At 40.7% G+C, this 27,987-nt stretch overlaps 1 protein-coding gene across 2 annotated transcripts in view; it reads left to right on the forward strand.

Moving 5' to 3' along the window:
• Positions 1-26,897, forward strand: part of PTCHD4 (patched domain containing 4) — a 44,153-nt gene extending 17,256 nt beyond the window's left edge. For both annotated transcript variants that reach the window (XM_053461291.1, XM_053461292.1), the window contains exons 2-3: positions 15,066-15,546; positions 24,568-26,897. In XM_053461291.1, coding sequence (XP_053317266.1) covers positions 15,066-15,546; positions 24,568-26,201 — 2,115 coding nt within the window. In that variant the 3' untranslated portion in view covers positions 26,202-26,897. The remainder of the gene's footprint in view (positions 1-15,065; positions 15,547-24,567) is intronic.
• The last annotated feature ends 1,090 nt before the right edge of the window (positions 26,898-27,987 follow it).

Below are 27,987 nucleotides of genomic sequence, written 5' to 3' on the forward strand. Positions count from 1 at the left end.
TGTTCTTTAAAATACGTTGAGCGCTGCTGCTCTACTTTTAAAAGGAAAAACCTAACACAACATATGGACTTGTTTCTGCGCCGTTGATTAACGTTGATTTCTAATCGTTGACTGTTGCATTTTAATTAGCTGCGGTACAGCAACACGTCCTGTTTACATTCGTTATTATATTAATTATTGTATGTCTGAGCCTTTTTTTTATTTTATTGTTTTAAAGCTCTAAATAGAAATAGTGGCGCTGTCGTCATAGCAACTAGCGGAGAGGCCCAATAGTCAATGGTAAGACACAGTAGTTACTTTACTTCCTGGGGATCTCAAGACCAAAATATACACCTATTTAAATTGCACCTCTGTTTTAAGTTTTTACATGAAGGTATACATTTTTATAGTTGATAGACTGTATTATTTGACGGGCACTTCAGTTTCCCAGGCAGCCTCTGTGAAGTCTATGGTAGTGTTGTTGAGCCAGTACTGGCGCTGAGTGGCAGGAGTACACCACGGGGCAAGTAGTGGTGTATTCTGGCCTGGGAAAGGGTGGTCTGGGAGGTCACAAAACGGGGAGACAATCACCCTGTTGGACGACCGCACTCCCTGTAGCACCACTCACTCTTCAATGGGCCGTTTAAAAGGCAGATCTCTCCACATGGTCCACTAACACTATGGAGGACCGTGTCCAGTTGGCACTTCCACCCTTTAAGGGGTTTAAGGATACGCCGGGTAGTTATATTATATTCTGGGGCTGAGCAGTAAGGATGGCGGAGCTCAGGGGGTGCCTAGTGGCGCCGCCATGAGTTAGAAGGTAGATACGCCACTTGTGGCTGGAGACATGTTTCTGCCGAACGCATCTCCTTCAACCCAAGTAGTGGAGTGGCGGAGGACCATATGTATGTGGAGGATTACGCAGAAGCTGTCTCCTTATAGGAAGCAGTAAGGGTGTGTGTCCGAGTTAATGAGACGGGGATTGCCACTCATACAGGGAGGTCTGGATTTGTGGTGGGGAACAGTAGTCTCTTACGTAGTTCGTAGGTAAGGTAATTTTAACTACTTGTTATGGGATCTGCATGTTTATTCCACCCCATAAAACTACTCCTCTCTTTTGATGGAAGCTGATCGTATCAGGATGAGGGATCACAGTAAACAGGACAAAGAAGTGGAATTTAGCTCTTCGTCTTTACATTTTTAAGCAAAATAAGTTTAAAACCAAAAGTAAAAGCTACCTGTGTTTTTGTCGAGTACATTCGATTATCTAGTGACAGATCCAGATTTCTGTTTTGTAGCATTTTTACCGCAACAACATTTCTCGCACGTGAGAAAATGAGTTTTGTCCCTTTTTTGAATACACATTTGAGTTCATTTGTTGATTTATTCTCAAAAACCGAAAGCACAAATTTAAGAGCGTGTATCAAGCCAAATATGCCCCAAGATTGCCGCAAAACTGTAAACTTCATACTTTTCTTTTACTTTTTCCCCAAAAGTTACGAGCAGCTGGAGAAAAAAGAGTTTTAACGTGAAAATGGTGTCCAAAAATAATGGATTGGATTTATCATTGTAATTTCTCCCAGACAGCGTGGTTTTCACATAGGAATAAAGTGTGAATTATGAGCAAGTCATCGTTTCTGCCGTGAGAACGGGTTTCTCTCGCTCGCGATTATTCATATTGGAAGTAATAGTAGAAATTCATATTGCGGCAGGGAAAAATAATATGTCATGCTCATAACCCAACCAATGAAGGACTGGATTGTCTGCAGTTTATATATGAACTGTTGGAGTATACATGCACATCTCAGGCCTTCTTGGTAGAGTTTGGGACAGGTCATTATTTACAAAAACAAAAGTAATAAAGGAAAAAAGCTACTTCTGGTCTCCATGTCTGTAAACATTCAGCATTAGCTCCTGAAACCCAGGGTTCTTGCCCCAATCTCAAGGTGAATGGGTACATTCTCAGGGTCGCAGGATATCTAATTTAGTGATATCTTAGCATCCCAGCTGGTACTTTTATAACTGGTATATCATAGTGGCAATCCCTGCTTGAATACAGGTGACTTAATTGAAGAATGATTACCACCTGAATCACTGATCAAGCAGTACTGTTGCATGCAGAATGCCCCTGAAAATGTAAAGTGCCCCGTTTCCTTCTGTCACGCCAGGAACTTACTAGAGGTAGGTTCTAGAGCAGTGTTTTTCATGCAATTGCTGCATAGTAAGAAAAGGTAAACGGGGCAGTGATTTCTGCAGAAACAGGTGGTTAACGTCCTCCATTTTTCAGTCTAGCCGTGGGGGTCTAAAGGTATCCATAGGTTTAACGATATCATTGCGGGAGTTACTCCTCTTCTCAATACCCAATACAGAACAGGTTCATGCCCTACAGCGAAGCATCGTATAAGCATCGAGAGATAAGGTGTTGGCTTTTCCAAGGATTCCAACCTATCACGACCACAGATCCCAATTAGAGAAGTCAAAATATCCAAAGACGGAGCAAGCTAGTTACAATGTACCTAAATGTTGAAACTTTAAAGAAGGTTTTGTTTAGCTGGTACCTGGTCAATTAACAAATATTTATACTACGGTCTCCAACCATTGCTCAGGGGGGTGCAGCTGGAAAACGTTTGGTGGCAGTGCCATGACATTTGTGTATTTTGGATACATGTGTTCCACCTTACATCACTGTTGACCCGAATTTGGTTGCCGCCGATCCCCTTGGTTGCCCATTTTAATAAAAATATACAGTTATATTTCATTATCAGAGAAGTTGAATATTGACTTTGGAAGAAACATAGTTCCTCGTCTGTAGTAGATGTTAAGTTCCACATTATAAATTAAATAACATTTCAAGTACACAGGAAACCTTTAAAATGAGTAATGTCGAGGACAGCCTTTTTAGGGATATGGAGTGAGTTCTTCTATCTTTATATAATACTGAAATGCCATTAAAGAGAGAGCTGCCAGTCTGCATCAAAATCAAGGAACATTCTCTATGCAATTAGAGGAATAAACCAATTTGTGGCTATTTTTGTTCACACTGTTCTGCCCATAGGGTATTTATTTCCGATTTCAGTGATATACCAAGGTTTTGTCCAATGCAATAAATTGTGACCTTTTATCATGACGTGACCATGGTTGGTCAAAACATCCATAATAGGACCACTCATGATTATTGCAAGCGCCTTTAAATTAAGTGTAATGGTGCAAGATGGCGGAAGGGTATCATTTACCCTAGCAGGGGTCTGGGGGATTTTTATTTGCCTCCGTGCAGTAGAATGTACAGCTTTGTTATAAAGCTCAAAAAAAAGTCTGACTTCTAGATACTTTACTGTAAGTTCTTTTTTCGGCAATAGTTTTCAGTCAAATCTAAAAATTGCCTGGTCTCTCTGCTTTTTGATGCTTCGGTGATTTTTCTTTCTAAAGCAGGTGTCTCTAAAAATATCGGATTAGCATTCCTTCCTCCCTCTCCTGTCTTCTTCACGTACAGAACCGTGGAGCGTGATTTTAGTTTACTGCATAAATTAAGCGGAACAGATAGGATATCCCTCAGACAGCCTCAGATGTAGACATCAAACACAAGGCTTTGTTAGGCAGAAGGAATAATCCCAAAATAAGACTTATTGATCAATGGCGATGTGGAACGGGGCAAAGATCATAGACAGTACAGGAGCTCTTCTAGCTCAATATTTGGCAGGCTTGCTGCAGGGTTTGAACAGAGTAGGAGAGGGGACAAGGAAATAGCAGACAAAGCGGAAGCATCAAATATACGTCACATATATCTCTTTGTTCAGTATCCCTGTGGACCTAACATCATCTTCAACTTCTCCTACCTGACATGGAGCAAGACTGAGACAGACTTGAAGTTCCTGGTAGCCCCAAGCCACCACAAAGCTTTAGTACTGTATTTTGGCCGAAGCTCATACTCTCATCTGGCCCATCAAGAAAACCCCATGAGAGGTGAGTCTTAATTTTACATATGAGCAACATGAACAAAATTAAGGGGGTAAGAAATAATAAGATAAAGATTAAGAATATGTGCATAAAAAGCAAAAACACCATGTAAAGGAAAACCTAAAAATCGTAAAGGAAAAATCAGTAACCAAAGGATAGCTTGGACAGAGAAAATAAAATATCAGTACCAAGCGACCAGAACAAAGGTGTTCATAAACAACTGTAACTATATGTGGCACAAAATGCAAGTTCATACGAGGTTATCTTAGGGCAAAATGGCAAATTTGGTGGATGTTCTCAGGGAGGTCATGTCCACAGAGGTGAGGGGGCGAAGAGAGAAGAACAAGAAGATGGGACACACAGAAGCGGCCAGCAGAAAAAGTAAGGAAGTGTTAGAGAGAATGAGAGACTGAATGTGGCCATGAGTGTGAGAGAATGTGAATGAAAGTGTGAGATAATATGAATGAACGTGTGAGAGAGTGGGAATGAAAGAGCTTGCAAATTTTGAACAAAAATCTAAAATTTTGGGACGAACGCGTGCCATTCGTGGGAATCTGAATGCACAAGTCTAGTGACCAGTGACTTTGTAGCATTGTTCAAAATACAAAAACATGTCTAACAGGGGGAGGGCACTGTGTCCCAGAAGGTGAGTTACTTTAGTCCCTGTTAGCAGGTGGGTCTCATATCGGGGATGATCCTGTAGAGTATACATGATGCTCTATACAAGTGGAGTTTCTTGGAGCCTAGTACTAATGGAGCACTTATTTATTAATATGAGCGGAGGGTTGGTTTTCCTGGGAAAGTAAATACTTCTATATAGGACTTAATTGCCATGAGGTGGTGTGTAGGTCAGTAAGCAGAGTTACTGAAAGATTGTGATAGTATTTTATTTGGACAGTATGGCCCTTGTGAAGAATTTGCTTTATAATCCTCAGAAACAACTTGGTTGCAGACTCCTAAACTGTTGTCCTGTCGTTTCCTAGGTATGTAAGTTCCTAGAATGCCCTACATTTCTGCCCCCTACCACTTCTAGTTGGATGTGATAATAAGGCAGCGTATCAGGACTGGCTACAGGAGAATTAGAATGTCTTTTTATGGCTGCAGCCGAAATAGCTCTGTGTTGTTACGTCTGTCCCTACGGTTCAGTAGCTTCAGGAAAATGCAATTTGCACGATCTTATTTGGTGCAGAATATAATTCATGACCTGGTTTGCTTGGGACACATTTATGTTCATCTCAGTAATGCAGTATTTTGTAAGACATTTCTTTTTGAGGTCATTTCAACGGTCTGTGTGGATATCTGTAGAAAAAAAAATTGACTCCCCCGTATATCGGTAGTTTAGAACATTTTTCCTAAAATGCAGAATTTGCATCTTTTTATATTTAACAAGGCAGCAAAAGGTGTACTTTTTTCTTCCTTTTAGGCAAACTTTTCAGTGCCACATTAAGACCCTGTTGGGTCTCTAGGCACATGGATTTTACCCCCCCCCCACACACACAGAAGGACTGTCATGCTACCCGTCCAGACAGTATGGCTACTGTTGGTGCAACCACCCTGAATCAAAGGGCTTATAAGCGGAGTGATTGCATGTTCATAAATAATTTGTCTAAAAGCATTTATAATCGAAATGTGCAGATACATGTACATCATACGTGTGTGCGTGCTAAGTCCATGACAGGTCCCCTTGACCGCCAAAGAAAACTTGGAGTCATCATTCCAACTGTTATGACAAAACCGTTACATCACAATACATAAAGCACATTTCGGTTAGGAGATATAACGCAACAAAATGAGATCATATAAAACAAATCCCAATATAATAGTTTGCCTCATTAAAAATAAGATGTATTTTAGTTCCGTAATGTGCTGGCTTTATTCAGAGCCACTCTGACAATTTCTTAAAGCTCATGAGGGAGGCGGTAATGATACTCATGATAAGTGTTATATCTCAAGGGTTTACGGAATCTCGTTGTTATAAGTGTTGTACATTGGGTTTAATCTTCTCCATGTCAGGCAGCTTTAAGGAATGTTAGCCCATTAAGAAGTGTTTTCATGCCTATTAAGAGCTGACGTAGCAGAATCCACATTTAAAGATGCTGTTCCACCTACTCTCCTGAATTTAACACTTTTTTTTTAAATAACTGCAGTAATAGAAACATCATTTCTGAGATCTTCCCAGATCTGTCCTTTGATGATGTAATATTCTGTCTCAACATATTTGTATTTTGATTTTAATATGATTAAAACTTTAGAATAAAGAACAGCATGAGAATTCTACTTAGGCTTATTTGCGTAAAATGCTGGAGGCTGCAATTAATGTTTTACAGGAACCTTTAAACCTATGTCCTGGTAGTATTCCCTTTTCTCCAAGCAACTTAGAAACAATGGGCATGGAAATCATATCAAATAAACAGTCCTTCTTGTATTGATTTATAAGTTTTTTGTACAACCTAGAAACATTTGGGGGTCTCCTCAGTCTTCATGATTAGTAAAGGGTCCTCTTCAGCAGGGGTAATGCCAAGTTCAAGGTAGAAGGTCAGGGAAGAGCAGAATGGGTGGCCTCTGTCAGAGTTATGGAAATGGGTGACAACGCAGTACGTCTTGGTGTCCTTTTCTAGAGGGATAGCCTGGGCAAATAATGAAGCATTTAATGCATAGTTGCCAACTGTCCTGATTTGAATGGGATAGTCAAATCTATCATGTTTTTTGATTGTTCCTATGTTGCTATGACTTATGGCAAAGATTGAAAACCATGTTATTGCATACTGTCTGGCATTGTACTGTATTGACCCGCCAATAAATACGCCAAAATAGGGCTTCTGTGCAATTGTCCCTTAATTTTGTTTTCCTTCCGGTTATCTATTTTCCTTTCTAATAGGAAACATGTGACATGTGGCAATCAAAAATTCAATGAATTAGTGAATGAACCCACCTATTCTAACTTTGCTGTAGAACACTGTAATACATTCATGCTCAGCAACCATTCTGAGTAACTAGAATAGAGGAGATGGGGAAGGGGCTTCCTACAGAGAGATTCTTGGTTGGCAATTATAAGTCCTGCTTATTTTTCGCACCATGGTGTCCCTATTCAACATTTTCAGTGGGTCAGTTTACCTTCTTTGCCATAACTCCGATTGTGAATTCCTGACTTAGGAAGCTGTAAAATCAATGAAGAGCTGGACCGTTGCGGTATAGACCTCCCAAGTGGCCACCTTGCAATGCTCTGCAGCTGAGCTGCTCGAGGTGGCTTTTCAGGCAAGGTGACCACACTCACTCCCACTTCTACCCCCAACCATCCCCCTGGTATACCTTGTTAGACAGGAAGATTATACCCATTCATTTATCATTAAATACATTTTGTTGACACTGAGCTGCACCCGGTAATAATTATGTTCTTAAGCCTTTTCCATATCATTTCTATGGGACTTTTTAGGATGTTTCTAAATATTGTTATATCAGATAAGTCCCTCTGCATTCTATTTATCAACCCCGGTCCAGACAATATTTATGGCAAGTTCCAAAGAGCACCTGATTGGTATTTGCCAGTGAATAATTCAATTTCTCTATTTGCAACTCTAGGATACTGGAGAATCTGATTAAACGTCAAAACCCTCCATAAGACACGAGATAGTACAGATGAATGCGTGCACGGGGGTTTTATTCTGCAATAAAGTGCCGTGACAGCCAGCAAGAAGCGCTGAATAACACTTTAAGGTCTTCTCGCCTTTAAAGGGGCATTTTGTCACCATAAAGTGTCAGTGTGAGGTTCTAAGAACATAACATTTTGTTACATTTCCATCCAACAAAGCATTTGTGTTTTCCATGTCAAATTTATTAAAGCAAAACTATCGTAAGATGATACAAGAAACCGTATAGGCAAAAAGTGTATTCTTCCCCAAAAAGTGGGTGATGCCCCCCCCAGCATTTCAGTGCTAATGCCAGAAGTGGATTAGTGCATCGCACTTCACTTTGGGTCCAAGATGGTTAAATTAAATGCCACGGACAATCCATTAAGCCCCGACGCGTCTATCAATCAGTCCTCTTATAGCATTAACTCTGTGTGCGTGTGCTTTGGTCTTTACTGAATAATTAATTAAACTCATATAGTCCCAGGCGATATCCTAATGAAAATCTACAGTATTTTAACTAATTAAATCCCTGCTGTTCCAGTGTCTGTCATATAAACCAGTACCATGAATAACTTTTATACACTCAGAACATTTTTAAATGTGTCAAGCTGCCGCATGGCCCCTCGATTCTCAGTGCCTGACTGGTCTCTGGGATATAATAAAATAAATATAAAAATAATATATATATATATAAAATAAAAAATATAAAACAAAGTCTTGAGTATGTATGTGCATATGAAATACACGCTTAATTTAGAACTAGGTTTCCAAGAGAACTTCAAATAAAGGTCATGTTATTTTGGACTTCTGTATCTTATTTACCACTGAGCTGTGAGTAGCCGGTGGGATGAATGGAAAAGTGTCCTCTCATTGACGTAACCAGTGGCCGATTCTGTCCCAGGCCAACTACTTTATGTCTATACCTAGGGCAAACTGTTCAAGAAAGAGGCAGCAGTGGCAACAAGCCCAAATGATATTCTCTTAATTTTCACCATGGACAATTACTCCTGCCCCATTCTGGCTTCACCTGGAGAAGGGATGGAGTCCTGGTGCCTTCAGCTATGTAGCCATCTTCTGTGTACATGACTGAGTGTATCCATATGGATGAAGAATAGGGAGGCATTTTATGATTATGGCTGCTATATAATAATAGGAAGGAGTAGCCAGGCTAATATACTAGGTGGTAAGGTGGGGTACATTTTACTTTTGCTTTCTTGGTAGAAGACATAGGTATATCACTGAACTAAGAGAGAACTTCAGGACAGGTGTTCCATGGTGCTCAAACTGATAAAGGCACACTCCAGCCATCATATAATAGCTAAGTGGTCCCTTTAAATATTAGTGTTCCCAGCAGCCGGAGACATTGAGACCTGTCATGCCAGTCAGTGGTGTCTCGTTGAGTGTTTTGGTGGGGTTCTAACAAGAATCCAACATGCCCCTGCGTGAAAACTGCTCCCCTGTCCTCTTACTGATTGACTGTTCCGAGCAACCGAACCGGGGCACAAAACATTCAACCACGGAGGGGGTATTCTGCTGCCGCTCTGGGTCTACAGCTTTTCTCTAAATTAAGTACTTTTATATGCATTCCCTGTTTAGGAGGCTAACATGGGTCACTGGGGTGGCCCTTTACGTTGTTCGTATAATTTGACCCTTATAATAATTACGGAAGGTACCATACTTCTGAGCCTTTTACCGCCATCAACTCTTCCATCAACAGCAATAATGTGTGAGCTTCGTAGAAACTTTCAGCGGAAATAGATCTCCTAAATTGTACAGTCTGTCTGTAAGAAACAGCCTACACGCGGTACAGACGAACTGCGTGCATAAATAGGAGCCCTAAAGCATTGTGTCTGATTACATTCAAATAAAAATAAAAAGGAAACATTTTTCCCCGCACCGTATTATTTATTTTGTGACACACCGTGAAATTTTTTCCTGCTTTACTGCAAAACACTCTGCCCGAAGATGTATATCCCTAATTAATGTAAAACAATACTACACCAGAGAGACGAGTTAAGCGTTACACTCAACACTATTATTCCGCAGTCGGATACATTCTTGGACACTGATATAGTCTTTAAGAGAAGTCGTCGTAATTTCTTTTTTTTTTTATATTGAACTTTTACTTAAGAAATTAAAGCGCTTGCGCCTTTTTCTATACCAAAGTATAATGGTCCTAGTAGAAATACTTCCATTTATGTATAATCAGAAAGGCCATTGCCGTAACCCTTGTCTGATGCTAAAGCTGACCACGGGAAGCGCATGCACGCAGACTCAGAGCTCTTGCTTGGCTGGCTTCATGGTTTAGTTGCTGGGCAAGTAACCCATCAGTGTTTCAAAGGAAATGTTGCTGAGTTTGCAGCTAGACAAAGATCATAAATCTACCTGGGAATTGTCTGGGCTTTACCAGGAGTCTCTGGGTGAAGCTCTGCTTCCTCAGGTCTCCGGGTCATTTTCTTCTCTCTCCTGGCAAAGGAAAGGAGTCTAGCAAGACTCACTTCCTGTCCAACTTTTTTCACTCCTACAGTATGTTGTATATTGTAGTTGTATAGAGAATTTCAACTGCTTTAATGCACTGTGCACAGAGGAACTCTCCTTACATCTGTGTAACTCAGAACTCTCCGTGTTTCACCTGTAGATTCTGAGAGAAGCTCCAGCTCTCTGGGTCGACACCTGAATTCTCCGGGTCGCAGAAGCGGGATCCTGTCACGCCCCACTCCCTGCCCTTTGCCCCCTTAAATAGGGGTATGCCCCGTGACAGCAGCGGGAAAGCCCACTGACGTCAGCGGGAAGGCCTGGGACATTTGCGGGAACGCCCACCAATGTCAGAGTGTAGTCCTGGCCACTGCCCCCAAAGGGGGGTTCCGGGTAGCCGACGACTATTTGTGTCACAAAGCAGAACTGATTACTGGGCCTCCAAAGAGTTGATTGTCAAGGTTCGGGGAATGGTTTGGCTCAACCCACTTAATACCCCAGTTGTGCCCCCTTTTGGGTCTTTTATTTACAAGTCGCCTTCCTGTTCATGTCTTAGCCCCGTCCCTTCTACCTCTGATTAACAGCAAGAGAGGGAGTTTTCCAGAGACCAGTCTCGGGAAATTCAGTCATGATTATGCAGAACCAACTTCATCCATTCATGAAAGGACACAATTACTAGGGTTAGCCCCTCATAACGTATATGAGATGCCATCACGTGAAATGTATCCTCTAAGTGTGAGTCACTCCAGCCTGTTTTTGGAAGATTTTCAGCGGTATATGCCATTGGCCGTGTATAGTTATAACATGCAGCGGTTTAGTCTGTTTGGTACTCCTGGATTTGTTTCAGCAGTTTTATGATGTAGCTATATCATATGTTTTGTGAGTTTGATGATATCTGCCACTTAATTCTATTTTATTCCTTTCCGGAAGTCATATAGTCAAGAGCATTCCGTTTAATGCTAATGATATTGGTGAAGAAAATGATAGTGAAATTATTAATTGTGCGCTCACTGCTGATATAGTTGCATATATTTTATTAATATGTGTTTATATATATAATAACCTGTAATATATTCCGACCTGTAAGATCCTAACTGGCCCCAATTGCCTGTCTTCCCAGCACAGTTAGTCCTCAGAGTTCATTGTCTTCTCTTGTCTCATATAATAGTAACAACCAAAATATCCTGCAAACGAATAGGTCTGTAACTCAGTGAAATGTACGATACTTAAAAAGAGGGCGGGTAAGTTAGGCATTTATTGATTGTACTGATACACTGTGTGTTTAACACATGGTTAAATGCCTTTAAAAAATCATTACTTAGAGTTTGTTTTCTTTCTGGGTCTCTTTCACTAATTTGCAGCCATCAAATGATTTATTTGGGGTTTCCGATATGGATGCTTCAGAATTCTTACACTATTGATTTAACCGATTTTGTAATAACCATACCGAAGAACTATTCGGGTATGACCCCCAGTCTCTGGGTGGATCTCTGCTTCCCTGGGTATCCGGGTCAGTTTCGCTGTTTGTCCGTCCCCACCACCCCACAGAATAAGGAGAGCTCCAGGTGGCCTAACCTTGGAAGGTCCCAGTGAGGGTAATCATGGAGTCAAATTATTCACAGGATCATATTCTGAAACCCCCCTCACCACCACAACAAGCCAAGTGTTCTGTTTTTTGGTATGTGACAAGGTCTCGTTCTTGGAGAGTGAAGTCTGTGTCTCACTTGACATAGGTCTCCAAGACTGCCTAATAATAATCAGGTCCTGGGCAAGGCACACCTTCTTTCCCCATTCTTTTCCCTTCTTTCCCCAAACGGACCTCTCTAAATTGAGTTATACTTCATGGTCTGATGCAATGCTTTGGGATGTGATGTCATATCTCAGTGCTTTGCAATCATGTGGGACACAGAAGAATGGCTGGTAGAGAAATCTGTGCTGCGGGCTACACAGACCACCACCAGTCGGCACAGGTGCCGTAGACTAAGGTTTTGACCTGGGGCAGCTGACCCTTTTGGCCAACATTATCATATTAAAATCTTCATGATGTTCCATGCTGTCATGAAAAAAGTGGCCCAAAAACCTACCATGACGACATGGAACATCATGAAGAAAGTAGTGTTGTGCGCACTCGAGCACACCTCTACCTGACGGTTCCCTGTGTAGGGTAGCCACAGGACAAATAGAATAGAATAGAATTAGCAAAAGGTGAAAACTAAAATAGCAGTGATCCAGCAGCAGACTGTATCGCTGTAACCAACGTTTCAATATATCATTTGTGTGGATGAATGAAAAATGTAATCATGGTTAAGAAAACTTAGCGTAAAAAAAATTATCAGGTTGTTGGTCAAAAAACACCCTCAGCAAAGAAGGGGTTAAAGATCATCCTGCAGGTCTTTCTCATGACGCCATGTGCTTCTGTGCGCCAGCGAACTATATAAAGTTTTGCAGAGATTTATGAGGCATTCTCGTCAGGTGGTCCCCAGAACCACAATGTGACAACGAGAGTCCCCATGGTCCATTGACCCCGATGTCTCGGTGCAAGAAGGTCCTCTGATCTTGCTAACTAGCCCATTACCGTTCCCCAGCAGTTGCCCGGGGGCCTGGTTCTAAAAGGGTAATTTGGATCTGCAAATAGTCTATTGATCTTGATAATTAGGAAATCTAAATGTCTATTAGCAACTTAGTTTTTTGTCATTAGGACACCTGCTACTTGCTTGTGTGAACATAGACAATCCATGTCGGTCCGTGCGTAGCAGCCTTTTACCGATAATGGCATTAATCATTCCGTTTTCCTTGGAGTGGAGTAAAAAAAAACACTTTTCATCACTAATTTGCATAATATTGCATAATAATGCGTCTAAACAAAAAAAATAAACACCGAAAGTAGATAATTATGAGTCAATGACGTGCCAGTGCTTCAGAACATCTTGAAAATTAGACCAAACATCTGTAGTTTTACAAATCAAATGTAGGCTTACGCAGGAAGCATATTTCGACCATAATGCGCTTTATACCATCCTAACGTATGCAAATTAAACGACCATTATGCCACAGGAAATACACTACGATATGTAGATTCACTTGTCTCATTGTGTATTATGATTGCTTTTTCTCATCTGGATCTTGAATCTAAAAAAATAATAATAATTACAAGCTGTGAGATGAATCCCAGTCACAGTATTATAGGGAGAGCACATGGCATAATAACTAAAAATTAGCATTTTTACCCCCAAATCACAGTCCTTTCACTCTGCAAAATAAAAGAAACTGCTTAGTGTGAATTGTAAAATAAATCATATTTGATATTATTCATACATTCTAGAATTCACAGACTAATGCTCAGCCTTTTATTTTTAGCTCATCAGCCCTCGGACTTTTGCCATAATCCTTTCCTCCCGCCCCACTTTTCATCTAAGCTCCCCTGGCCGGGCCATCGGTCACGGCAGGCAAATGCCTGCTGGGCTACCGGCCATCAGCTCTCCAGATCAGGTGCTGGAAATGCCCGACAGCAAGTTTGCTTGTTCTACATAATGAGCTTCCCACTAAGTGCAGGAGCGCTTTCATCCTGTTGGTTATTGGGGAGGGGGTGTAGTTGGATTGTTGCTTGGAAGCACATGCTTACTTTTAAAATGAATTAGTGTCGAATATTAAAACAGTATCCACATGTCTTAAAGGATACGATCATTTTGGTTTTAGTTACATTACAGATTGCTTTCATCTTCTCGCAACTCTGTCTGAAGCTCTACGTGAAATATTTACCAAAATGTTCTGATATGATTAATCCTCTAAAAAAAAAGCCTTTGAAAGTCACACTAATTGGAACTGCTTCTCAAAACCATGACGAGGCGTAACTGATTTAATTATTCCGGTTTAACAACTTGAAATTGGTCAATCTCACCAAAATAAGAAAAAAATGATATAGCTTTATTACCTCAAGATAAGAGAACTTTTAGTCAACGTTGATACCTTTTGTTGGGCCACCATAGAAATAGGTGGGAAGTTACATAGGCTTTTGGGAGTCCAGATGTCCCTTCTTCAGATGGAATGTCTTAAAACAAAAGAACATGAATAGAAAGATACATTGATTTGAGAGGGGATTTACATAACGTTGATATTCTATAAAAAGTGTGGGCCCATTACACAAATGGCACCATTGGGTTTAGTGGAGCCAAGATACATGAGATGCCAGTGAGAGGTGGTACATTAGATACAGGTTTACGCATGGCCATAAGACCATGAGGATTTTCTGGGTGTATGGTAAGCAAGGTGGTTCTACAGAGAACATCTGTAAGTATCTGATCCCCAAAGGGGACTTGGTTGCAAGATCCTTGGAGGAGATCACTTCCAGTTGGCCTCGCTAAATGTCCTTGCAGGATGAAGGATTCATGCAAACATGATAGATATTTGTCCCTAATTCCATCAGAACAGATAGAATTAGGTGGCTGATAAGAACCATTTGGACTAACTGGCCGTTTTTCCTGATGTAGAGACCCAGACCTTAATCAGTCTTTGGTCTCGTCAGGAGCCATATACCTATCCCATGTTTGAATTCTCTCACTGTATTACCCTCTACCAATTTTGATGGGAGGCTTTTCCATTTATCTACCACCTTCTCTGCACTCAGTAGTGCCATTATTACTCATGCTTGTGTTGTCCACTTGATGCACTTGGTGGAGTAACAGGCAAAATTGGTTTTAGTTGTGAACATCTTTAAGTTATTCTTATAGATGAAGAAGATATTATCTTTGAAGATACTTAGAGTCACATGCTGATTGATTAGGAAGCCCCAAGAATTATGGAATTGTTCAAATCTTGTGAATTTTCAAGTTTAATAGACTTTTTTGTTTGAAAAAGTTTTTGGTGTTACGAAAAAAAATTATATCATAAATAATTTTAAACAGTTTTTGAGAAAAATAATTTGTATCTGTGCGAAAAATTCATTTCTGCTAAATTGTTGGTGACTTTAATATATATTTAATATTGTACTTCTGCTGCAATAAATCCTTATGTTGTATTTTTTTTTTTTAGAATGGAAGACAGAGCTTTATCGGACACCAGCTGGGAGGTGTTGCGGAAGTCCCAAACAGTAAAGATCAAAGGGTTAAATCGGCAAAGGCCATCCAAATTACCTACTACCTCCAGAATTATGGCTCGGCAACCCAGGACCTCATTAGTGAACAGTGGGAGACTGAATTTTGCACATTAATGGATCATCTCCAAGAAGAACATCCAGATATCAAATTGTACACATTAACGTCCTTCAGCCTGCTGAGAGACTTTCAGAAAACCATTGATCTCTCCAGAAGTAAGATTGTGGTGAGTCTCATGTTGATTCTTGTGGCTGCCACACTCTCGAGTTCTATGAAAGACTGCCTCCGCAGCAAGCCTTTCCTTGGGTTATTAGGAGCGCTCACTATCTGTATCTCCAGTGTCACAGCCGCAGGGATATTTTTCGTTACTGATGGAAGATATAACTCAACTCTGCTGGGAATCCCGTTCTTTGCTATGGGTAATTATTTATCTTCATGAGAACATGATTGACACATCCTATTAACTGAATGGTAAATTAAATCATTAGCTTTATTATTATTTGTATTAGTCAATGAAATGTATTTTTTAAAAGTTCTAAAGAAAAAAGTTTAGCGTGACAAGACACGTTAATGGCGAGTGGTAATAAATACTGCCATATATTTAAAAGAAAGTCGTAATATTTGCCTGTTCTTTCAAAATAATGTTATCACAACACACAGGTTTTATATTGTAATTCATCACTTCTGGCGTTTCAATAACATCTTGTTCTTTGTAATTGTATTTCGGTAAGGTATACCACAAAAAAAATTATTAAGCATACTTACTGTACGTTGCAGGTGCAATTTTCTGCTGTAGAGAAACCGATGAGCTAATACACGCTGAGGCAGAAATACGAGAAAAATGGGTGAAGATATTCTGAATTAAGAAATCTGTGTTGTAGCCGGGATATCAGCTGCTCAGATATAACTTAATCGCAATGTGAATCTGCCTATTAGATTAGTCCAAAACCCCTTATAGTCGGGGGCAAACTCTGATTTATACTAAGTAAGGTGACCTACTGAGGGAGCAGGGAAACTGCACTCCAATAATATATTCAGATTATCCGGTATAGTATATGTTCTATGAAAAGTACATATTTACCGTATTGGCTCGGATATAGGCCGCACCAGAATATAAGCCGCACCCTAAAAGTTTGGTGCTTTTTTAAAGAAAAAGTTTTTAATAGATATGCTGCCACTCTGCCCCCCCCCCCCGAGATATGCTGCCACTGCCCCCCCCGAAATATGCTGCCACTCTGTCTCCCCCAAGATATGCTTCCACTCTGCCCCCCCCCGAGATATGCTGCCACTGTCCCCCCCCCCCCGACTTACCAGAGCAGACTCCCGGGTGTCTTGTGGGGCTGGCGGGGGACATCTACGCAATACAACTTCCGGTGCCGGCACTCAGCGGATGCGCCGGCCCCGGAAGTTGTGTAGATGTCCCCCGCCAGCCCTGCAAGACACCCGGGAGTCTGCTCTGGTAAGTCTTGGGGGCAGAGGTAAAACGCATCGTGCGGACGTTCACCGGCTGCGGCGATGCGCGTAAACGACCTCCGTTGCCGGCACGTCTGCACAGTGTGCTTTAACACTCTCCCTTGCCGGGACTCCCCTCGTGGGAATTCCCGGCAAGGGAGATTGTTAAAGCACATCGTGCAGACGTGCCGGCAGCGGAGGCTGTTTACGCGCGCATCGCTGCAGCCGGTGAACGTCTGCGCGATGCGCTTAGGCAATCTCCCGTGCCGGCACTCCCCCCGCGGAAAGTGCTGGCAGGGGAGGCTGTCTGAGCGTATCAGAGAGTAGGATGCAGGTCCCCTGCACCGCTGCGGGGGATCTGTATCCTAACCCTGCTGCCTGCCCGGCGCCCGGAACTGCATGCCCCGGGCGTCGGGCGCAAGACCCCGAATATAGGCCGCATCCCCACTTTAAAGACTTAAAGTGGGGGGAAAAAGTGCGGCCTATATTCGAGCCAATACGGTATTATGTTTTGCCTTTTCATTAAATTAATAAATACATCTGTGATTAAATATTGCCCTGTACAAATTTTAGCAAAGGCCGACAGCGCAATAGAAACCCTGTGATGTATAGTTTTCAAACATTTATGGTTTAATTGGATATATTGAATCAGCCAGTTTCAAACTTGTTCCAAATAGGACATGGGTGCAGGATGACTAGAAATTAAAAAAACTGGAATGCACATGTCTCAAATGTGGCCTTTTAGCCACCCAGAAAACCAGACAAACCTATCCATAGGGGGTGTCACTTCATTCAACTTTTGTTGCTGAACACAAATTGGGATATTTTCTTGCAGCAGACTTTTTTGCCTATTTATATGTATTAAATATATGTATCTGGTATCCAAAGAAAGCTTTAACTGTCCATTTAACAACATATAACTTGTATGAGTGTGTTAAATGGCAGAGAAGAAAATTACATTTAAACAACCGCATATCAAAAGTGGAAAAATCGCTCAAAATCCCTGGTCCTTATGGAGTCAAAATCCATTTCTACTTTGTATAAAATCAGCAACATAAATACGTCAGAGATTTAGGTTAATTTGTCTGTATTGTTATATCTTTAGCTTTTTGGGTGAAAGCTTTATTCTGAAAAAGTACACATTCATGGTAATCTTTTCATTTCAATGTATAAGAACACTTTAAGTTAAAAGCTGGCATTTTCAATTTTGTTAGAAGGAATATTCTTTTTACATTAGAATGCATTTGGAATTTACTGTTTACTTACATTTAGGTCTCTATTTTGAAGTAGAACACATTTAAACATACCACCCCAAGGTAAGCCGGTCAGGGCAGGCCTTCTGATCTCCGCACAGAGTGGGATAGTGGAGCAGCTGGGCAGGACAGTGCCTAAAAATCAGGACTGTCTTATGAAAAAAAAATTGATGGTTGGGAGGTATGGGTTATATTATGTATTATTAGTATAAAGTGGATATAGAGGCAAAAGGTGATAATTGTTGACCTTATTTGCCTGCGCCTACCCAGAATCCCTTGTGGCAGCACCATGAAATTTCTGAGGGAAAAACAAGCCTTCTGGCTTGTCTGGTGTCTGTAGATGAGTGTTTAATAATTTTTAAAAGTAGAAAGCTTTCTAAATTGTGGACAACACACACACATTGCATTTTTGGTAGTATCTGAATCCCAGCACACATAGGGAGGGTAATCCCCCCCCCCTCCATTGCCAATATAACTCAGTAATTTACGCCAGAGATATAAATCTCCGTCTATAAGTACATCAGCATAATTGGTTCTTGCTTCTGTTCAAGTATTTACAATAGTATTGATAAGGTCCTCCACTTGACTAATGCAGCCATGCATTATTTATTTCTCGGCAGGATCCAGCACTTCCCTAACATCTAACTAATTAAAATGACTATTTTTGTGTTAACTTAAATTGCAGCTCTGCCTTTAGGAAACGCTAAAAAATAAACGAGATCTGAAAGTACACGTGACAAATGAAATAGATTTAGATTCTCTGGCGTTATTAGCCTGGAGTTTCAAAAGTAATTTTATACAGTGTTGCTACATTAAGGAATTTAATATCTCACTTTGGCTTTTTTTAAAAGAATTTGCTTTAATTTGGCTACCAGACTGAAGGACTCAAGTTCTTCCACACTAAACTCATCCAACCATGTCTTTATGGACCTTGCTTTGTGCATCAATATATGGACACAAGTCTTGGGATACACCTCTTAAATATTGAATTCAGGGTCTGGGCTAGGCCCAGTGAAAGAAAATCGTAATGCATCAGCATACCAAGACATTTTGGACAATGCTATGCTGCTATGGGAACATTTTGGGGAGGGCCCCTTTTTCTTCCAGCATGACTGACCCCCAGTGCACAAAGCAATGTCCATTAGACATGGTTGGATGGGTAATGTATTTAGATTGCAATGTCATTAAAGTCACTGTTGGTGTAATGGTCAGCTATGGGCTTTTGTCCATATAGTGTATATTGAGCTATAGTTTTAGCAGGTCCACCCTTGGCTTCCCTGGCAACGGAGGCGTGACGGGGAGATCAGGAGACATAAAAAACCCACGACACCATGCCTTCAGTGCTAGGTTATTCTTAGCATTTATGCAAAAAATATATCCTGGCGTTCATATTCCTGTTTTTGTCCCGGTTCCTGTTCTTGTTTCTGCTCCTGCTCCCTTCATCTTCTACCAGACATGCCAGTTACCAGACCCCGGCTCTCCTTTGGGCCACGTTACCTGCTGCCTGCCTATGCTGCCTGCCTTGACCTCGGAACTGTTCCAGACTACGCTTGCCTACTCCTTCTGTTCATACGTACCGGACCTTATCTGGTCCTTGCCATTCCATATCCAAACACCACGAGGTACTACCTCCAAGCGTGACACAAAGTCAGGAGGATGCCAGCCAGTGGCGTATTCTCCCTCCATCCTTTGGTGTTCTACTTTCTAGGGGCTCAGAATATTTGGTCCATGTAAGGTTACCACAGATTCTACAGCCCTAAGAGCATACATGGTATATTCCCTTTTGAGAAGCACCCCCAGAGAGCACTACATGGGTGGGGAGCTTGAGGGGAATTGTCTAAACATATGCCATCTTGTCAGCACAGAAGGATGTTTGGGGCCAGTTAAAGATGTATTGGAGCCCAACCTAGCTAGGCACAGACCTCCATAGCGTAAATATCACTGTTTTCAAGAGAGAGATCAGCCCAAACAACCTATTGAACAGCAGAGTCTCAGGGAGCCTGAGCCCCCAACATGACTGCCCTGCGTTTTCTTTGCTTCTCCTCAGGACCAGCCACCTTAGACAACATAGCGTTTTAGCATGTGCCACATTTTATAGCGTGATTGTGCACTTTTTGATTCACGGCGCTAATGATTGAGCATTTTCCCCCCATGTTTTTGCATCCGAGACACCTTTATAAATCATCCCCGATGACTATGACATCTTGTTAAGCTATACAAAGTTTTCCTTGATTTATTCACTGCCCTCCCATCTTGATTGATTTCTTCCCTGTAATGTTAGAAATGACACTGGCACCTACGAGATAATAAAATATTCAGGACTTCGCATAGATTCTGCTTGCGGCTCTGCCCATTACCTATTTATAATGTTTACTTCGATTTGTACATCACTGACCAGACCAAGAATGAAAGAAAAGTGACACCCTCGATATAAGCCCTGGTAAAATGTTTGATTTCTTCACAGCAGTGTTCATTTGAAGGCAAAATTTTGAGAAAAAATCACTTACAATATATGCTCTGTAGAAACACATAAATTAGAAAATAAAACGTATCAATCTACCTGTATTTATTAGACTTGTGAATTTGAATTCATATGAATTGCAAATGTAACAAATTTTGCCCTGAAATGATGCCAGACCCCCCCCCCCCTATGAATCGGACAAAATGAGGCAAAAAGCTCAGAATTTTGGTTGTCATTCTCGTTCACTCACATTCTCTAAATGTTTCCCTACCTACTATGTCGACCACTTCCACTTTTGCATCATCTTCCATCTTTTCTTCTCTCTTCTATCTTCAATCTGCTACCTTCTATCTTTGTCCCCATCTCAGCAGCTTGCTGTGACGTCCTCACCCTGATCCTCTAGTCGAGGGAGAGGACATCACGGCAAGCGCCGTCATATTGCCTTACTTTCAGGTGAGGGCAAAATGACGGCAGTTGCGGTGACGTCCTCTCCCCCCCAAAAATGCGTCCAAATCATTTTTGGCCCATTTGCACATCACGTCCCTCGCCTTGGGGTACATAGGGCAGCTGCCCCATGGAAGTTACAGCCCTGATTTCATATTGCTAAGACGGTCTATCTAGGAAGGAGACTAATTAATACTAATTAAATGTACATTAGAAGAGCAGCGACTGAGCTCAGCATTTCTAAAAGACAAGACAGAGTTAGATGTGGATGCAGAGGCCTCCCTGCTAAGATAAATCTCTGCTGACTTTGTTGGTAATGGTTGAAGTATTTAAAGTATTTTTAATGTATAGCATCGCTGCCGGGGGATTTCACAGCCTTGCGAACGCTATTCTAACATCTAAAAAAAATAACGAAGGTCTCTGAGTGTGTCGAAAAAATAAGTTTACTTACCGGCCAAATTAAAACCGATCATCGCAGCAGGAATGTAGCTACGTTGTTGTTATGTCGAAAACTTACAGAACGAGGCAGAGTTTGGCACCTTCTGAGTTATTATAGTTATAGTTATTATCTACAGTCCTTTATTGTATATCTGTCTGTATGGATATATGATGGTTTGCGGAGGTTGGGAACTTGTACTGGAACACCGCTACGTCACCAGTATATTAATTATACATTATAGTCCGTCTTCTTCGGTGTATGTAAAGTAATTCATGGAACTGTTGCTTTGTTAGGGAGAAAAATCAATACAAAGTAAGAATTCTGCCGAAAGAAAATCACTGATTAACCGATGGAGCATTTCAATGAGAATGAAAAGTATTACTTATATCTTTGAATAATTGCCTTGTTAGTCGGTACCTGCCGCTGTCGTTACTAAAATACCGAGCCAAAAATAAAAAGTCCAGATTTTAGCAGATTCCATTGTACAACAAGATGGGAGTGAAGAAGAACCGCTCTTCGCACTGCAGCAATGTGTCGTTTTATCCGCGTGGATCGGGAATGTACGTCGGGTCACAGCTTTGTTGATTGTGGAACTCCAGCAAATGGAGAGCAGGTGCTGCGTAGGAGTAGCCGGTTATTTGGTGCGAAACGCGTTAGGCCTGCTCTGTCTCTTTGCGAGGGCTTTGTTTTTGGTGTTTTGCTTTGATCTATTGTACAACAAACAATGTTTTAGGGCCACAACCCATTCATTTAGTTGAGTGCTATCAAAGAAGAACTGCGCTATCTGAGACCAAACCACCTTGGGTCTATTTCTTCTAGCCAGGGGGGGTGGCATTTGTCCATGGTAACTCCCCACCCATTAAAGGATATGCCTAGGAGATGGAGAGCTTTGGTAGCCTACCCTGGAGAGTTCCCAGGTATGTTTATATCGCCCCTATGTCAGTCATCTGAGAAGGTTATAGATAAGTGGAACAGCCTCCCATCAGGTGCGGTAGAGGCTAATACAGTAAGGGAACTTAAACACGCATGGCATAAAGCCATCTTTAATCTAAGACTAGATCAAGGTCTAGATTAAGATCTGAGATTAAGAGTAAGAGTTTTACATCAGGGAAAAAAGGACAGCGTAGATAGGACAAATGGGTCTCATCTGTTGCCACATTTTATTTCAAACTATGCATGTTGTGGATGTTACCGAGCATAAATGGATCTTTGTCGATCAGTGACGCCTACTGTGTAGTATAAATTGGGACTGAAATAGCAAAAAAAAAATTCTATTTTAGTTTAGATAGTTTTTTTTACATAATATGCTAATAATAATAACGTTTTATGCATTTCTATGATTTTAAAAGACGTATGTCTTCTTCTATAAATATGTCAGTCATGAAAAGGTATCATAAGCTTCAATAGAGTAAAAAAATTGCAATTTTCACAATTACTCAAATATTCCCAATACTGCTTCTCCCACAGAAACCAATATATAGTTAGGCGGGAAAAAAAAAACGGTTGTGTTTTTAATAAAGAAATTTGTGTATTCATTTATTTGATTTAACTTCAATGATATTTCTCCTTCAAACCATTTTTCTAACAAAAATGTAGTTAGATCGCGTCCAATGACAGTCATGCGCTGATCTTTACAGGGTCCGTTGCTAAAAGTGACCAAAAATAACAGATAATAACAATAAAATCAAATATCTGAATCATTTGAATAACAGATATTATTTTCTATATTGAAGAATTTGTTTAGAGTTTTGTTATTGTATGTACATTATGCTTTCTTTTGTGTAACTTTCACTTTGAATTATCGGTATTCCGATTACTGCTATAATCTATTATTTCGAATATTTTGATGTAAATGTCAGATTCAGGCTATTAATTTATGTTGTATATGACACTGATATGTTTTACAGTAACGTCTGCAGGCCAAGGAGGCAGATGAGGGGAGCAATTTAGTTGCCCTCCCCTATGGGGGATGGGACAGCGGAGCTTATCCCAATTGCCAAGATCTCTGCTTACAGCTAGTTATACATCATTTTAAATAAATACTTGTGGGCTCTATTTACTAAACTGCAACTGCCTGTGGGTTGGCTAGAAATGCAAGTCCGCACATGGCCAAAAATCCTCACTTCAATGGGCAGGGGTTGGCGAGACAGGGGGACATAGATCCCCCCAAGAGTATTTTATTATATTTTTCTAAAAAAAAAAAAACCACTCCATCCCATAGGAATAGGACTAGGGGTAAGGGGGAGCCACGGGATGGGGGTCAGTCTTATATATAGGCTAGATATATATAGTCTTTTTATTCTTATACATTAACTAACCAATCACCACGAGGAGGGGATGGGGGAGGCACCCAGGAGTCTACGTTGATTTTATTGCTCTTCGCACTTGGGGTAGTTCGGGTTGCTCTTTTACTTTTTAGTATACTTATGAGTAATGATCCATAGGTGTATGTTATACAGAATAGTTAGGCTGAAAAACAGATGCAAGAGATTGTCTTAGAACTCACTTATTTTACGGAGGAGTGTGAAAAGTATATCCATAACTAAACAATTAAAAAAAACAAAAAAAACATTTTCTGCATTTTGAGGAAAAAATCCATGCATAAAAAAATCAACAAAAAATGTGAGACAATTGGGTCTCTTTTATTAAACGGCAAAAAAAAATGGCCGAAAAATTGGGCAAAAATACATTTTCCCGATTCACTTGTGGGTCTACTCTCTCTCCTTCGCAAACAATACAAAACCATGATGAATAAAAAAAAGGGGTTTATTAACTGGGGGGGGCAATCACCCATCCTTCTCCCAACCTGTGGGGCAAGGATAATAAAATAATATAAACCCTAAGTCTCTGAGTGAAGTGCTGTTTGGTCGTGTCAATTCACCTCCTAGGCTCTATTCGTTCCCCTGCCCTTCAAATTTCTTATACATTTTCCTATATATGTAGATATATATATATATATTTCTATATAAATAAATATACATCTATAAATATATATATATATATATATATATACAACAAGTTTATTTACACCATAGAGCTACTTGTCTGCCTATCAACTAATTTCTAGTAACCATATAAGATCATGGATCTATGTCTTCTTCACACAATGGGCAAATACAATTTCCCTTTTCTCTCTACTATACAAAAATATTTTAACAATGTTGTGCAAAAGATAACGTGTTTGTCGATAAGGTCATATGATGATTAATAAGAAAAATGTTGAACAACCCCTACGGATAGGTTAGCAAAATGTTAGATTGCTTTTTTTTATCTACTCCTGGTTTTCTTACAATTCTCAGAATGTTACTGTCTGTAGTGTTTATTGACACAGAATTGTGTGTTGAGTTAAGTATACTGATTTCGTTTCTGTCTTATTCGTTTCTTTCTGAAGGTCACGGCACCAAAGGAGTCTTTGAGCTTCTTTCGGGATGGCGCAGGACCAGAGAGAGCTCACCTTTTAAGGATCGAGTGGCAGACGCCTATTCAGATGTGATGGTCTCATATACGATGACAAGCTCTCTCTACATCATCACATTTGGGATGGGTGCCAGCCCTTTTACAAACATTGAAGCGGTGAGGATATTCTGTCAGAACATGTGCATCACCATCGTCCTCAATTACTTTTACGTCTTCTCCTTCTATGGTTCCTGTCTGGTTTTTGCCGGGCAGCTGGAACAAAACCGTTACCACAGCATTTTCTGTTGTAAAATTCCCTCCGAGGAGTACTTGGACAGACAATCAATATGGTTCCAAACTTTAATGAGCGATGGACATCAGCATTCGTCTCACCACGAACCCGACCCGTATGAAAACCATTTCATCCAGCATTTCCTAAGAGAACATTACAATGACTGGATCACCAACACCTACGTGAAGCCCTTTGTGGTCATACTGTACCTCATCTATGCATCGTTTTCATTTATGGGTTGCCTACAAATTAGCGGAGGGTCAAACATTATTCATCTTTTGGCTAGTGACTCCCCCAGTGTTTCTTATGCAATTATCCAGCAAAAGTATTTTAGCAATTACAGTCCCGTGATAGGGTTTTATATCTACGAACCTCTTGAGTATTGGAACTCAACTGTGCAAGATGACCTGAAGACGATAACGTTCGGTTTCAACACGGAATCTTGGATTGAACAATATTACCATTTTCTAAAGGCTGGGAACATCTCTGCGTCTAACAAAACGGAATTCATCAACGTCCTGCAGAACATTTTTCTGAAAAAGTCGGAGTTCCAGCATTTCAAAAATGACATCATCATATCGAAGTCCAGCGAGGAGATGAACATCATCGCGTCCAGAATGTACCTGGTGGCCAGGACGAGCGAAAACACGCAACGAGAAGTTGTGGAGCTTCTCGAAAAGTTGAGGCCGCTTTCGTTGATACAAAGCATCAAATTTATAGTCTTCAATCCAACCTTTGTATTTATGGACCACTATGGATTGGCGGTCACCATGCCTGTCCTCATCTCTGGCTTCAGTGTCTTGTTGGTCTTGATCTTAACGTTCTTCTTGGTCATTCACCCCTTGGGAAATGTCTGGTTGATTATCACAGTCACGTCTATTGAGCTGGGGGTCTTGGGTTTAATGACGTTATGGAACGTCGATATGGATTGCATCTCGATCATGTGCCTTACATACGCATTGAATTTTGCCATAGACCACTGTTCTCCTCTGCTTTATACATTTGTATTGGCGACCGAGCACACGCGAACTCTATGCATTCAAGAGTCACTCCAGGAGCATGGCACAGCGATCATCCAGAATGTCGTATCCTTTCTCATCGGGCTGGTACCCATTCTTTTTGTGCCTTCGAACTTGACCTCCACACTGTTCAAATGCTTGCTGCTGACCGGCGGATGCACGTTACTGCACTGTTTTGTCATTTTACCGGTTTTCTTGACCTTTTTTCCCCCTTCCAAGAAACGCCACAAGAAGAAAAGACGAGCAAAGCGGAAGGAACGAGAGGAGATTGAATGCATCGAAATTCAGGAAAACGCAGATCACGTGACTGCGGTCTGAAAGACCAAAATGGTTTTTTTGCAAAAAAATAAAGATAAAAATCTGCAGGAAAAAAACAAAACAAAAAAGGCTAAAGGGCAGCTTGTGCTGGCCGTAGATACAAGTCGTATTCAGAAGGGGTAGTTTTTCGAAACATCCAAGGTGCAAGATTTTTCTACCTTTTTTTATATGAAAAAAAAAAAAATTGAGCCAGTTTTTTTAAAAAAAAATCATTTTCATAATGAAAATGAAACGGCCGGGAATTTCCCTTATGCAGAATTTAGCGAGTGGTTATAGTAAATAAACGTGTGGTTCGTTAAGCTGCAGTAAGGGCTACATCGAATATTTTTTTACATGACATCACATTAGATTTTTATTTAGAGAGAGAGAGAGCCAGCAGATTCTGTAGTGCGGCTACAATAAGGGAGAGTGAAAATGACAATAGATTTCCTACTGGTCGTACTGGTAGAAAAAGGAGAAGGCACTGCCCTTGTGAGCTTACAATCTATTACACCGGTAAGAAGTACCCAAGCCGCCATCTTCATTGCACATCATCATTTCCCGGTGTTCCGTGTCTTAAAGGTGTCTATGGAGGCTGTGCTGAGTGTAAAAGGATCGGTTGGAGAGATCTGGGATCTCCCCTGTAACCGACTCAATGAGCATCATCACAGCAGGGGGCCTGATCACCCAAGAGAGCGATCTGCCCCCCCCCCAGTTTGCTGCCCCCTGGACGTTCAGCTTTGGCCAGGATACCGACCATCTATTTTGTTCAAAATATTTTAAAAAAAATAATATATATATATATATTTTTTTTTATTGTGACAGATCATGGATTATGTCATGCACATCATGTGACGCTAGAAAAAAATGTATCGAGGTCTAAATCTCTAGTGTGTAAACTGTGACCTTTGGGCTGTGCAAGAATATCCAAAAAACGTAAAAAAAAAATGCAATGAAATTAAGATGTAATTCTTTACATGTTTTTAGGAGAGCAGGTTGAGCCGTATTGTTGAGGTCCATTGTTTAGTATGATTTTTTAGGGAAATATAAAACTATGGTGTAAATCTATTGCCTGACATGCTTAACCAGGTACCTTTTGGGGATAAATATTACAGGAGAGTCCCATTTGTTCATAAATATAATGATAAATTAATAAAAACCCGTGGCTTGTGCATCTCAACCACAAGGGCGGGAGAGAAATATCTTTGGTGGGACATCCTTGGGAAGTTCCTACATATGACACATATATATTTTACATGTATTTAAATCAGTCTGTAAAACAAAAAGGAAGGTGAACACAGATATTATGGAGCTGGAAAGACACAACGCTATACACAGAAAGGAATCATTAATTGTTTATACTTTGTTTTGACTTTGTAACATCATACATATATAAACCACAGGCGTAAGAGAGGCCCCTGCAGCCCCCCATTACAGCGCAGCTCTGTCAAACCTCTCCTTGCCCCCCTAGACCTGAGAATCGTGCTCCATCAGTTCCCACACACTGAGTCCGGCTGCCGCCATATGATGTCATTTTCTGGTTTTGTGACACAACGAGCGTGTGAGGACTGCAAGGAAGTGGATGAGCTCTCACCACCAGGAGGTTGGGTGTGTGTTTAAGTAAGTATTTTAGTGTGTATGTGTGTGTCTAAGTATGTTTGCGTGTAAATATGTTAGTGTGTGTGGAGGTTAAAGTAAGAGCATTAGCATGACTGTTAGTATGTTACTGTGTGTGTTTTTGTAAGTATGTCACTATGTTTGTAAGTAATTGTGTCATTGTGTGTGTGTACGTCAGTATATCACTGGA

The sequence above is a fragment of the Spea bombifrons genome, chromosome 3 (assembly GCF_027358695.1).
Source record: "Spea bombifrons isolate aSpeBom1 chromosome 3, aSpeBom1.2.pri, whole genome shotgun sequence".
NCBI classification, from domain to species: domain Eukaryota; kingdom Metazoa; phylum Chordata; class Amphibia; order Anura; family Pelobatidae; genus Spea; species Spea bombifrons.